General features: G+C 38.1%; 1 protein-coding gene across 1 annotated transcript in view; it reads right to left on the bottom strand.

Moving 5' to 3' along the window:
• Positions 1 to 1,023: 1,023 nt before the first annotated feature.
• The window catches only part of smap2 (small ArfGAP2), a 35,669-nt gene continuing 21,581 nt past the window's right edge, over positions 1,024 to 15,111 (bottom strand). The window contains exons 3-11 of the mRNA XM_049475324.1: positions 6,970 to 7,103; positions 6,373 to 6,458; positions 5,920 to 5,998; positions 5,769 to 5,828; positions 5,581 to 5,659; positions 4,280 to 4,389; positions 3,935 to 4,118; positions 3,068 to 3,366; positions 1,024 to 2,016 (exon numbers count right to left, since the gene is read on the bottom strand). Of these exons, the coding sequence (XP_049331281.1) occupies positions 1,891 to 2,016; positions 3,068 to 3,366; positions 3,935 to 4,118; positions 4,280 to 4,389; positions 5,581 to 5,659; positions 5,769 to 5,828; positions 5,920 to 5,998; positions 6,373 to 6,458; positions 6,970 to 7,103 (1,157 nt within the window). The 3' untranslated portion in view covers positions 1,024 to 1,890. The remainder of the gene's footprint in view (positions 2,017 to 3,067; positions 3,367 to 3,934; positions 4,119 to 4,279; positions 4,390 to 5,580; positions 5,660 to 5,768; positions 5,829 to 5,919; positions 5,999 to 6,372; positions 6,459 to 6,969; positions 7,104 to 15,111) is intronic.

A 15,111-nucleotide genomic window follows, 5' to 3' on the forward strand; every position in this document is an offset into this window, starting at 1 on the left:
ATATGTTAAAAATAAAAAAAAAAAGAATAGGAAAAAGAAAACAAGAAAAGGAGCAATAGATATGTAAAAATGAAACAAAGAAAAAATACATTTTATGACTTGAGCCTTGTAGCAACTGACGCGTTTGTCACAGATGTCACAGTGGAAACTAATCAAATATTGCCAATTCTATTTGTAACAGCTCAGCTTCGTACAGTGGGCTGCTCGGCTTGCCACGCTTGTCAAGTTCTTTCTTCATAATCCCAATCAACCTGTACATGCAGTCACAAGGCATACATTTCTATAGCTACACATGGCAACAACATCGCATACATCCACTCAAACTGTTCCAGATCCTCATCTGGAACTGCTTGTAGCCCCATATGTACGTTGTTAGTGCTCTCAGCAAGCCAAATCTAACTGGTGTTCCAGACACATTATTCTATTAAAAACATCCCCCACCCCACAGAGCCACCTCTTCAATCACAGATAACTCCTCTACGAAACGAGCGCAGAGGAGCAAGTGAACGAGACATTCATTTGGTCTCCATACAGACTGAAGCGGAGAGGTACTGTTTATGTATGAAAAAACCCTGCACTTTAAGTTAAGTTAGTCACTTAAAAAGTCCTACTACCTTCAGTAATTAAAGAGCACTACTGCACCACACACACAGTGAAGGAAACAAATGGTGCTCAGCTCATACAATCATATAAATATAAAGGTGGTATTATTAAGTGTCTGAGTCTTGGATACAATCAGATAAAAATCACAGGACTGGACTGGTTAAATACATTTGTAATGTGTGTATCTGTGCAAACACGTAAGCCCAATGTAGATCTAATTAGAGATGCACCGATAAAATATTTGTCCGAAACTGATTAATACACATTTTTTTGCTATTTTATCACCACTAAATAAATTAAATATGCCACTGCTTCAAAAAATCCTATCGTTAAAGGAATCAATGCAAAATGAAATAAAATAAATGAGTCAGTGTGGTAGAAATTGTGTGTCCAAATACTGAAAGTGCTTTTTTTGTTGCCATTTTCGGTGCATCCCTAAATCAAATTTTCTAGTTTTTGCAAAAACATCTGTAAATCTTTGGCTAACACACAGATTTCTCTCATTTGAGCTAACAGTGATGGTGGGATCTGAGATCCCTCACCTGTGAAGGATCTAAAGCAGAATGCAGACCCACTACAGCTCCACAGCTGTACCGATCCATGATATTATAGGCTTCAAACACCCACAGCAAGAACAGCCAACAGAGGAACGCTCAGACTCGGACAGCAACACATTATTTAAAGTAGAAACTCTATATAATCATCATACGCACCTCCTCCTTTTAACTGTTACAACTGCATGCAATGTTTACGGGTGATTACAAGCGTGTACCACTGCGTAAAGTGCTACACCAAAAAGGCGACATATAAATGGCGACTCAGACGTAAAGAAATATACACATTCAGCATCAACGCTTAACTGAGAGGGCATACACAACCCATCTTCTGAGTTTCCTCTTTTCACCCACATGCAACTGAAAGATATTGAAAGTAGATAATGCAAGTCAGAGGAACTGAAACTGATGCTGTGGGTAAGGTGAAACTGCTAGAAAGCAACAAGGACCCTATTACCATGTTGGAAAGGCAACAGAATCTGAGAGGCAAGATACCTGGTCTCATCACGTTTGGGCCGACATCAATCAAGAAAAATGCATGTAAAAAATGGGGGAGGTAGAGACTCTTCCTCTTAAATGGTCTAAAACAGCATTCCCTCTTCACCGTGGACATGCGTCTCTGAATGTTTGATGAAGAAGAGTGTGTGCAAACTTCCCTCCATTCTATTACACAGGTTATTGCGGTGCCCCCGAGCCCACCCATCCTAACTTCAGAATTAACTTCCTAACACCCTCACTTCCATACTTGTGAGCCGAGCATCTGATTGGTGTTGGGAGTCGATGCCCCTCCCATGGGCTGCCCGTATCCCATCATGCTGTTGGCACCGTAGAAGTTCATGCCCGCCATGTGGTGAGTCATCTAAGGAGAAACACAAACACACAAGCTTGTAATTCAGGTCCAGTGCACTGCCAAAGGCGATATTTACTAGATGCCTGTTTTTCAGCAAGAGGAGAGAAGGACAAAATCCAGCATGTTTAAGGTTTTCTGAATTATTTTCTGAACATTTGAGCAAGATTAAGATTGCGAACATCTACAAAAATTACATTTGAATGTTGTAAATGATATATACAGCTCTGGAAAAAAATTAATAGACCACTTCAGTTTCTAAATCAATTTTTCTGATTTTGCTATTCATAGGTATATGTTTAAGTAAAATTAACATTGTTGTTTTATTTGATGAACAACATTTCTCCCAAATTTAAAATAAAAAGAGCATTTATTTGCAGAGCATTTAGACCTCAAATAATGCAAAGAAAACAAGTTCATATTCAACCCTGTTTTTTAATCACAGTTTTTATGCATCTTGGCATGTTCTCCTCCACCAGTCTTACACACTGCTTTTACTCCTGGTGCAAAAATTCAAGCAGTTCAGTTTGGTTTGATGGCTTGTGATAATCCATCTTCCTCTTGATTATATTCCAGAGGTTTTCAATTCGGTAAAATCAAAGAAACTCATAATTTTTAAGTGGTCTCTTGTTTTTTTCCAGAGCTGTATATGCCGTTCAGTGGAAATATGCTGCAGGGGTTGGGCTTCTGTTTGTTTTGGAAAGCTTTGTTGTAATACTGTATTAAAAGAAACCCGGTCTGTGAAGGCAGCACCTAAACTTGGTTAATACTTATTAATATGTTTTAAAATGATACTATGGAACAAGAGCCTAAGGGGTAGAAGCTAGACCAATAAGAGGCCAGTGTAGTCTTGCCCAAAGTCTATTACTAGATTAGCTTGTAAGTGGCTTTTATTTAGAGCATCAGTATAATGCTGTAAATGAAATAAAATAAGAGTGAAAAGAATAAATTTAACTGGAGCTTAAAATAGATATTTACCATATGCAGTTATACAACTGAGACTGATAAGTCTCCATATTGATAACTGAATATCCCATTATAAACACAGCATGTTAGTTCTTACCTGTGCAAGGTTCCACTGTAGTTGCTGGGCTTGCTGCACAGTGTATGGCTGCTGAGGCAGTGTCCCCACACCCCCCATCACACCATTCTGAACTCCCATCATGCCTCCCTGCACTCCTGCCATGTACGGATTTGGGGCAGCCACTGCTGGCTGTGCCATTACGCCTGGCTGCCCCATCATGTTCATCTGCGGGGCCATCATGGTTCCCATCATGCCTTGCTGGGTAGGCAGAGGCTGGTATTGCCCGTATCCAGCAGCAGGGGCATAGCTCATCTGAGTTGCTCCCATGTACATGCCAGCTGCAGACAAGTCATGCACACACAAACACTATGAAGCAGCTTTCAGAGTAGGTCATAGACCAACAATACCCTTGGCTTATCTTGTTTTTTTGTTTGTTTTTTTTAACACATGAAAAGCTTGTTAATTAACCGTTATATTTATATAAATGGTTTTCTAGATGTGATATAATGCACTGTAATTATCAGTCTCTATTCATTTTTATAAAACTAATAAATTATTACACACACTGTACTATTAATACACAGCAGTTTAATGGAATAAATCTTTTACATTTAACCCATCTTTGGGAGTAAATGCACATCTTCTCTAGTGAGTATGGTAGTGAGACTGTATTTCGTGTGGATGATCTACAGCTGTCGTTTTCTTTTTAATCTACAGCTTTGTTCATCAGTCTGGACAAATCTCACATATCTTATTTTTATTTACAGCTTCTTAGTTTCCTACTAATGCAATTATGTGATTAGTTACAAGAATATATTTAACTTCTACCATACTGTCTTATATGTATGGAAAAACAATCACAATTATTAACAAAAATATTGACAATTTTTAAACCAGGCTTCTTACCATGAGCAGCCATGTTAGTCTGAGGTGTAACACTGCTGTAAAGGGACAGGATGGAGTCTTTGGACATTTTCTTGCTGCTTTCCTCACTTTTGGCAGGTGGGTCCAGGAAGAGGCTGAGGTTTTCTGGTACTGAAGCTGCTACCCGGCCTTTGGGCATGGAACTCGAAATGGATCCGGAGCCAGGCTGCAGCAGACCAAGAACACGTTATTTCTTAGGCAAAGTCACATTTACTGCTATATGCATCACAATTTTTTTCTTTCCTATTATAAAAAAAACTTAAATCTTGGTTACTATTTGTAAACTATAAGTCTCAAAAAATGTGTACAGGTAAGTAAAACCCTTACTGTGCTCTTGGCCGAGCTTGAGTTGGCAGCAGGCAAGGAACTGAACAGATCCAAAGCAGGGCTCTGCTCTGGACTGGCCTTTCCATTTGCCACAGGCACTGGAGGAGCATCTGAAAAAGAGGCATCCATGTAAGAAGTCCTATTGAATCAGCCAGGAGTAGAGAAAATATATATATATTTTTTGCACAGTTGAATAAAGAAATTCTAGGGCAAATGTGCTCTCAAATTCTGAAAATGAATTAGGAATATGCAGCATGCTAAAAATCCAATTACTAAGAATAAATTAAAATTACTATATTACATAATGGCCAAGTCAGAGTTCTGACTCAAAATCCAGTGTGGTATCTAAAGCAGTGAATTCTGTCAAATCTTTCAAAAATATTTAGAATCCAGATTACATGCTTGGATGCAGATGCTCAGTTATGGAATTTTCTTCCATGAAACACTTTTTGCCAGGGGTGTCCAAACTACGGCCCGCGGGCCAATTGCGGCCCGAGGTATTTTAGAAATAGAATGAAAGTTGGCCCGCTGTTAAGGAGGTTTTTATAATTTGAGATTTAAAGTTTGAACGCTAGGTGTCAGAAACGAGCCAAAGAGTATAAAAGCGGAGAGGGTGCACATTTCTAGCGCAGAAAAACGGGGCAGAGTGTCTAAAAGTTGAGAGGGTGCGCATTTCTAGCGCAGAAAAATGGGCCAAAGAGCCTAAAAGTTGCCATAATTAAGGAGTTAAATATTAAGAGGCATCATGAAATTAAACATCAATTTGAAGAATCTTAGTTTACACAACACTGTCAAAGATAAAGATAGTAAGTCAAGTAAAATGGTGTGTAAGTGAAATAATCAGGAAAAAAGTATTATTTAAAGTGGTATATTTCATTATTTGTTTTATTACAGAGTGTGGCCCGTGACTATATATTAAATATATTTCTCCTTCTGGCCCCCAACAAAAAAAGTTTGGACACCCCTGCTCTATGCTCTACTGTTCTTAAGCTTTGAAGGCCATATAAAGGTTTATGTTGACTGAACGAGTTGCTGTTTCAATAGCACTGACAGTTGACTGTGGAGTTGTGAGGAAAGTTCACGACTGAAAATGTCACTGTTGTCATTGTTTGTCATTGTCATTGTTTGTAGAAGCAGGCTGTATATCCAGGTTCTTGGTTGGAACCAAAGTTTAATGATTTGGATGACAATATATTGTATGATAGGACAATTTAAAAAAAGCTTTTAAGAGCTACTAATACAAAAATACAAATAATTCCAAAACTTCTGTGCACAAATAAGGGTGGAGGAATAAACCTTACCTAATCCTAAAAGATCATTTACTGATTGGGACTGTTTCTTTGGAGTGTTCCTGAACTGTTGAAGAGGCTCCTCCCTCTTCTACAAGACAAACATATGGTGGGTTACTCTACAATATTCAAAGCAACATATGTGATACTATCGTCACACTGACAATATATGTATACAACTATATATAGGTATAACTAACCAGTTTCATCTTCTCAAAAACAACAGGCGCCTCTTTTGTTACTGCCTCACTCTTCTCTTTCTGCAAATAGTAAATAGAGACAATAGATGTGTTAGATTAATTGCTGACAGCCCACATACAGGATGTTTTGATGTTGTAAGTGTAGACTCACTCTAAAAGCTTGAATATCAATGCATTTGTCGATGTACTTCTTCTTTTCATACTTGTCCCGGATGAACAACTCAGCAGATCTTTACAATAGGATTTAAAGAAAACAATACTAAACAGTTGAATGTTTAACAATACTAAATTGTATAAATTAGGGATGCCATGATTCAATCCAATCCAAAAAATACATCGTTACCACATATTTATACTTTAATTTTCATAAACATATTTTATTACAGAATTGTATAGCAACTGGATGCTGAATAATCAGATCAAAGGTGTAAGTTTCACTCTATAGTACATTTCATTGTATTTTACAGAAACAAAGATATGATCAGTATCTGCTGATACTCAGCACTAAGGTACTTGCATCAGATGGCAAACAAACTGAAGCAGAACATCTCTTGTATAAATGTATACAAATTATGCTAAGTACTGCATTATTTGGGAAGGATACTGGTCTGTCTCTGGACGCTGGAAGCACTCAGGTAAAAAGGCCTCGTACAGACGGCGTGCCTTGGCATTCCCCATTTCCTGCACACACTATAGAAGAAAAAAAAAAAACATTCAACAATTTTATACATTACTAAACAAACTAAAAAATATGCAAAAACAATGTTATGGTTGCCTTTTTACTGCCACTTTAAAAGATATGTCCCAGGTCCCTCTAATAAAAATCTGAATACAGAACCTAATCTAAGAATGCAGGAGTTTAAGCTGGCAGCACACTCAAAATTTAAGGTCCTGGGTAAATGAATAGCAGGTTGGAAAGATAAAAAAAAATCTTACAGTAAATTTCAATAACTTTAATAAGATGCTGATTTGAGAGGAGTATTTTAGTGTGCTTTTTTATACCTGCATACTGATTTTCACAGTTAAGGGACTAGTGATGGTTACTGTGTAAATATTACTGATTTAATCCATAAAGACTATGACTAAATATAAGTAATGTTTGATATTTTCACAATATAAAAAACAACAACAAAATATTTAAACAAACATATCCTTTCATTGCTTTTCTTATCAAGGCATGATGCCAGAGGAGCCTTAATACCTGAATCTGCTCCTGAGTCCACTGGTCCAGGTTGACAGATTTGACACGGGATATGTGTACACCAAGATTCCGGTGGATTCCTGCACATCGGATACAGATGAAGATTCCCAAATTCCATGATGCCCATCTGGGACCTAAAAGCAAACAGATAGGCAATAAATTAAATAATAGTATTTATTTTATTCCCAGGCAATGCAATACTACATGATTCAACTTGGCCTAATACAAAGTGTAATTAAGCAGGGCCAAGTACAGTCATAGACTGGGAAACAGAAGTGTGTCATGCTTTCAGTTTTACACACCATGGTGTACTGACAAGTACAGAGAACATGGAGATAGAGCACAGCAAGTGTGTGAGTGTGTATTTGTCACGATTCTGATAAAGTCTGTCCTCTCTCTCTCTTCCCCCTCTCACACCTTACTCAATCGACATGACACAGAGCGCTGAATGACTCTCCACAGGCTGGTGGGAGGACCAGTGTGCTTGACTATGCTCAGCCCAGAGAGCGAGCTGTGACTCAGAGCGGAGCTGTGGGTTTGTGTGGGGCTTGCGCAGCGCATCTGTCTACTGAGGGTGTGCTGGGAACGCCAGCTGCTTGAGGGAAGAATAATGATCAGTCTCTTTTCCTTATTTGCCCTCGTAAAACAAATTATGTAACTGTCCTGTTTCAAGACATGAAGAGGCTTCAAAGGGAATGCTGGAGCTTTTCTCTCTCTCTCTGAGTGGGATCTGCTAAGCTGCTCGGCTCTGCCAGCAGAATGATGATGATGATGATGATGTTGGCCATTAGGTGGCAGCACCATGTTACTCATTATTTCGGTGGTGAAGGGAACACACTGAAGCAGCATGGTCGGGTTCATGATGGGTGATGTTGCGTTTATTTTGAGTGTTGTGGCAACATTTCCATTTTATTAGGAATAAAACATTTTTCTTCTATATTAATGATCCATTTCTCCAATAAGGATTAAGCAAAGCATTGAACTAAACTGTGGCCAGTGCCAATGGTGACTCACCTTTAATTTAATCTGTGTCTGGGAAATGGACCCCCCATGTGTTTATCGCCCTCTTAGGTCATTTCCCTTATGAAAGCTTACACAGGCCTATTTATGCCAATAATGTAAACAAAATAGATTTATGTCATGCTAGTTTATGATTATAGTTTATATGACTGCTTCATAAAATGAGACAAATTCAGCAAATTCAACCAGCAGGGTTTGTTTGATCACCAAAATGAAAATTAGTTGAAATGATCATGTTTTTTTTTTTTTTGGTGATCAAACAAACCCTGCTGGACAGAATGTTAGGGCTCCTCACGTTGTCTAAAGTCATATTTGGAAGCACTTTATCCACAGTTTATCCTGCTTCTTGAAGTGATGTTCATATTGAACATCATGTGACTAAACACATATCACAAACAATTTCTGATTCAAAATAGGGGTGGGTGATATGGACCTAAAATAACATCACAATATTCACAATATCACAATAATAATATTCTTGGCAATATGGCAAAACACTGAATAAAACTTAAAAATTAAAGCAAAAAAAAAATAATAATAATTTATCTTAAAAGTAAAACCTAAAATATAATTAATTATTAATGTGTCAGGCACGAGAGGCTATTACTCCACTGAACCGATATATTACAAATACAATATCAAAATAAAAGTCACTAATACAAACAAAGCTGTTTCACGAAATACGTTCAAACAGAAAGCTTAAATTACACTACCCAATTTGTCTCACTGTCAAATGATCCGATTTATGATCTGTAAACCATCTAAACCAATCTAAAACAACTTATGTGATCCATTACATGGCTAGTGCTTAACATAAATGCTAACTGTAGGAAAGGCATTTGCAAAATTCCACTGGGCTGTAAGTAGTGGAGTGATCTTTAGCTTCTTCCTGCACTACTCTGACCTCAGATCAAGCTTGTTATTGTGCCAGGGCAGAGGATTCTGGTAAAAGGATATCCCCGAAGGGACACACACTGCTAGCAAGGTCCAATCAAGAGCGAGCTCTGCTCTGGATCCCCTTCAACTTGTCTTTCTCTTTTGATCCTCTCTCTCTGACCCTTGCTTGTGGGCTGAGGTAATCAGCTTGCCGGGTATTACTGAAGGATACTGCCTGGAAGATAGTGGCATGTGAATGTGAGTGTGTGTGTGTGTGTGTGTGTTTGTTTATCTGAGGAAAGGTAGACTATGCCAAAACAGAGATGTGCGACAGAACATGTGAGCCTGTGATCAACTCCCACGTGGAGTCCAGCAGATTTTAGGCTGACTCACGGATCAGCAGAAGCATCACACAGCACTCCGCAGTAGTACTGACATAAGATGCACACCATGCTAAATATCAGCATGGGGACTGTATTAGTTTGCAACAATATTGAGCTTAACTACAATATAAAAAAAACAACACCATTAGGAACACACATTCTCTTAAAGCAGCACAGGATTAGAATATAATTGTATATATATTTACCTGCAATTAAAGGGGATTTTGTCAATTAAAAACAATACAAAGCATTTGAACTGTGACTCCACAAAGAAGCTTAACGATGTGCACCATGGATGCTGCTAATATACATCAGGTTCCCAAACAAGGATTAAGTCTGGCTTTGGACTTAACTGCAGTATAACCAGTGACTCACAACTGGATATTCTTAGGATAGCTTTGGCTGAATTAGCTTTTGGTCTGGGAACTGGCCTCAAGCACTTTATTTCCCTTAAGAAAGCATGAATAGGCCTATTTAGGCCAATTATGTAAATAAAAAAGAGGTTCTGTTTACTTTCCACGAAAGCAAGAGTTTTTTTTTTGGATCTCAGCAAAGGCAGCATTTCTTTGCAGAGTTCATGAATGCACCTAAAATAGCATGAGTTTAACTTGAGAACAACGACTTCACAGTCTTCAAAAATCTGTTTAATGCAGGAATCGTACCAGAACGTCTCATAACACATTATAAATGTAGAATTGCATTTTAAAAAAGAATGCATTTATTCAGTATTTTAACTATAATAAACAATAAGTGTTTGGATTAACAATTAAAAATTACAATAATATTTGGATTGAGGTGAAAAATACTCAGATGCAGTTTTACAAGCTGATTTGCAAGCCTGTTACTTTGCCTCAGAATTAAACACATTCATTTCTCTTTTATTTTAGGCTTATGGAAAATAAATTAAGATGATTGGCTGGTTTGGGTCACAATACAATACCCACACAGCTCTCTGTGAGGCACTTTACTGTGCTTTCAGCTGAACTTCCTTAAGATAGGGTAAACTTTAAGCCTAGCACTCAGTCACTTCCTTGAGTTTCACTTCCCGGTTTTGCTGATTTTCAGCTACCTTTCTTTGTGGTCAGACAAAGCTGCAGTAACAAGAAGTAAATAAAGTGAGTCAAGACTGATGTATGTAAAATTTGGGTGTTTGAAACTGGCCTGATATACAGGTCACAGTTACAGGACACAGTACAATTTTCTGTTAAAGAATAACTATTACTCAACTATGCCAAAATAAATGCAGGTTTCTATTTATGGCAACTATAAAAACTACAAAAATACAAAATACAGAGTTTTCCATGCATATTACAGACACACACACTATAGGCAAATTCACGCTGTTTTCTAGAGGCAAGGGTGAAAATATAATATCAATACATCCGAGTATTTTTGCAAAATATAATAGGACATTAAACAATATACTACTATATATTACTTACAGTAATGTTTTATTTAGTAAAAAGTATAACAATTTCAAACATTCAAAAGAAACAAGAAATCTTTAAACTATTGTCTGTGCGTGCATATTAACTGCAAACAATAAACATATCAATACACATATAAATAGTCCTTCACAGTAAACAGTAACAAAGTACGAAATATTTATTGGGTCAAAAATAGCAGATGGTATTTATTTCCGTTGGTTGTAACCCTTGCGCTTCTGTGCCAGTCAAGTCAGTTCAGTTTTACAAACCCTTCTTCCTAGCACATTGCAATGTACAGAGTTCTGAATTTTACTTTATTCTAATACATGACCAAGGACATGGTCATTACCACATACAACAGATGACTTCAATATCAATTCTAAACTATTAACACTGTGAAGTAAAAGGGAAAAAGTAGTTCTGATGAATTCAGTAAATAGGCTTCCTTTTTTTGCTTGGGCAGGGATTGTTTACAGTCTGTGGAAATTCCGCGGCAGTTCACTGCAATACCCAGAAGCACATTTACGCCATTCAGCAGAAGTCTGGATATTGCAGCCATTACATTGCCCATACGGTCTCTCAGAGATTCTCAGAAACTCATCATATACTGCAAATGTGACTTCTACAAATGCTAATTCAGCATCAAGGTGCTCTAATCCCTCAGGACCAAACAGAAAGATGAAAGAAGAAAAACAGAGGGATACAGAAAGAAAGAAAGAAAGAGAGAGAGAGAGAGAGAGAGAGAGAGGTAAAAAAGGATAAAAACAAGAGAGCTAATGGAAGGATGGACTTTAGCTGTTTTTCTCCCTTCACCTGCTGTGATTCAGAGGGACAATGTGTGCTCAACAAACAATGTCCTCACAAACATGAATGGACACGGACACACTACTGTTTGAACTACTTGTTACCAAGAGAAAGAAACACATACACACAATACTGTTGTCATGACAAAACCATGTATTTTTGAAATGGTATCTTTATACCAATAATTTAATCAATGGTCTCCAATAACCAACTCTTACTAAGAAAAAATATATATTTTTAGGATTTAACAAAGACTAAACCTGAACATTGTTTTGTTCTTACTGAGGGATTGTTCAATTAATAAAAATAATTATAAAAGCAGAGGTTAGAACTATTCTTTAGTTTGAAACCCACAGACTTTTATGTTAGAATAAAAAAGGGAAAAAAAGATCCACTGTTTAAATGTACAAATATATTTAATTCCAATGACATATTAGTTTAATTAATGCATTCTTATGAACAGTGGTTAAACTGGAAGGAGTATTTAATTATTTTAACCCAAAAGGTTTATACTATTAAATGTGACACACATCTTCAGAGTATCTCTTATTGATTTGTACATATGTATCCATTGTTTATTATTGTGTTTTTTTTTCTAATCTGTTTATATTCACTTAGTTGTGCGGTCATCAAATGTCTGTTTGTTTGTATAACCAAAAAGAGTAGAGTTTAAAAGTTATACATGCAGGCTTGGGACCATAATGTCATTGGTTTAATACCCTGAATCAGCAAGAAGTGGAGGTGGGTGGCATGAAGGAACAGGGTCATCTCTTCCATGAACATTCACGGCTGAGAAGTCCTTGACCTGCATAACCCACAATTGCTCCCTGAGCACTGAGGTGGCTGTTCTCTGCTCTAAGTGTCTATGATCACTGCCTCTAGTCATGTATGTGAGTGTGTGGGTGGGTGTTTACTGCTACTGATTTAATGTGGTAGTATAATGTCAGTGTATTACAATGCATCAGCTCTAAAGTGTGTAAAAATACACAATATTTCCAAAAATATGTACTTGTTTGCCTTCCCATTCTATCCACTCTATCTGAACCAATTCATAGGTTTTAAAATAAAAATGTTGCCCCACTCTTTACAGTTATAACAGCTTCAACTCTTCTGGCTTTCTACAAGGTTTAGGAGTGTGTTAATGTGAATTTATGACCATGATGCATTGATAACTACAACAACAACAATATGGTTCTAAGTATCCAGATCTGATGAGGCTTTAGAGACTCACATTCACAGGATCAAACCATGAGCACGCACTTTAATGCGCATTAACCCACATCCCACCAAGCTCAACAGGCTCAGCACATGCACAGCCATGAGAGTTAATAATCCCAGAGACCTCGCAATCCACAACAGAGAGACAGCGGATGAGTCATGAACTGAAGACCCAGTTCCTGTAACTGAGCTGAGGGACCCTCATACTTTGATATTCTGCCCAGGATGTGCTTTGTCTGCTACTATTTGTGCCAAAGGGATTCTCCAGTCTAGAAATAACCAGAGGACACAGAACGACCCAGAACAATGCCAGCACGCATCCGGACTAGCAGATGGACTTCATCGTTTATTCAGCACGAAAACCACTCAGATAAGGAAGAGCCTGAATTATGTAAACATATGTTTGCTATTTACTGTCATGCATGCGTCGGCATATGCATCCGTCCTGCAGCCAGAGCTAAGCCTGTGATCAGACTGTGCTCTCCAAGACGCTAATCTCCAAAGCTGCTATGACACCTGGACACCACCACCGGTCATATCTCTGTTACGACATCTCATCAGTAGGGGCAATTTGCCTGAGATATGGCCTGGCTTATACATGATCATGTTTGATTTTCCTGATGTATAAAGGATATTAACATTAGCCACAACGTTAAAACCTCACGCCTAAAACCGTTCTAACCTGTCGAGATATGGCATATCGCAAAATCAACATAAATATTCCTACCCCTACAAAATAAAACCAACTTTGCATTAGTTTGTGTACAAGTAGCTCATCCCCTCTTCACTTAGTGAGCCTTAAGCTACCTTCCTTGGGCCACTTTTGCTCGGTACTGACCCCAGCTCACTGGAAACCCCATAAGACATGGGGTTTTGGAGATGCTTTTGGCCCAATCCCATTTCACCCCTTGACCCTAACACTTACCCCTACCCCTTCTTTTCGAGTGTAACCCTTCCCCTTGGAACAGAGTTACAAGGGGAAGGGGTGAAATCTTCCCACTAAGAATTGGGACAACCCTTTAAGAACCCAATATATCATCAGGAGCACTAAAGTTCAGTAACCTAGCTGCTGCTGGTTAACTTCTGGGCATAGTTCATCTTCAGAAAGGCGGCAGGTGGTGCAGAAATTAATCAATTATTATTGTCCATCCCTTAATTCCTCTGTGAAGGCAAGCTAAAATTAGCTTTGATTAGCTTTTATTTCATTTTCATTTTCCATTCTGACTTAAATGCCCCAGCTCCTGCCGTCTATTGCACCATTTAAAGTGGAACAGGAAAGTCAGCTAGATAGCTACTGAGACAAACTACTAGTGTTCTTTTTTATGCTTGTTATAAAGAATTCGGCCAGAACACATTGAAACTACACATCAGACTATGGTAGAATGGTGCTAATAATCACTTTTAACAAGGAAAATACTTACATTTGTCTTACATTTGGGTTTCTTTGGTCACTTGTGCTGCCATTTTACCAGTGATCCTCATACCCCTTCATTTGAAGTGTGCCTTTGGAAAATCTCCATATGAAGGGCTAACAAGCCCTATCCCGTCCCCCTACCTTTCCAGCCTAACAAGAACTGGGACACCCCTAACCCTTAGTGTGCACATGCAATACAAAGTAGTAGGGGTGAGATGTAGGGCCAAGGGATGAAATGGGATAAGGTTATTCACCTTATTCCCCAGTGCCAGTTTTTAATATTATAGCCGATTCTGTATATTAGTCTTAATCACACAATAAATCACTTTCTCACTACAAAACTAGTCAATCAATCAAGTTTTAACCTGTGTGTCCAATGAATATATTCATACACCACCATACAGTTAAAAGTATTGGGACCCATGCTGATTCACTCTTTGCTACTGCTGTGAGGACCTGGGGCAGGGCAGGAGAATAAGCAAGGTTAGGATGCTGGATGATCACCACCCCCCTTATCCTCAATTCCCTCAACTGTTTCCAATAGTATTTGATGGAGTGCCATCGTTCTAAAGAATACAATTCCACTGCTCCACAGCTCAGTGCTGGAGGGCTTTATGCCCCTCTATCTGGCCACAACTGGCATTAGGCATGGAGCCAAAAGGTTCATGTTTATCTGCTCCAGAGAGTCCTATTCTCTTTTATTGGCAATAATTCTCTACACTGACTAGACAAGCTGTACAAGCATCTGTGTAAGCAGTAGGAGCAACCTGAAGTAGCTAAATCCATTCATAGGACTGTATGTTCATAAATATTTTGACATATAGCGTCATATAATCGAGAGCTTATTTGCAGTGCAGTTTTAATGCCTATATCTGATTAACACAAAGCCTTATGCTCAAGTATCCCCTCAATATGCTGTACACATTCCATCTTTATTTACAGGCGCCTACAAATCTTGATATTTATAATATTATACATAATATTTTGGTAAAGTAACCCT

Source organism: Astyanax mexicanus, chromosome 3 (assembly GCF_023375975.1).
Source record: "Astyanax mexicanus isolate ESR-SI-001 chromosome 3, AstMex3_surface, whole genome shotgun sequence".
Classification (NCBI taxonomy): domain Eukaryota; kingdom Metazoa; phylum Chordata; class Actinopteri; order Characiformes; family Acestrorhamphidae; genus Astyanax; species Astyanax mexicanus.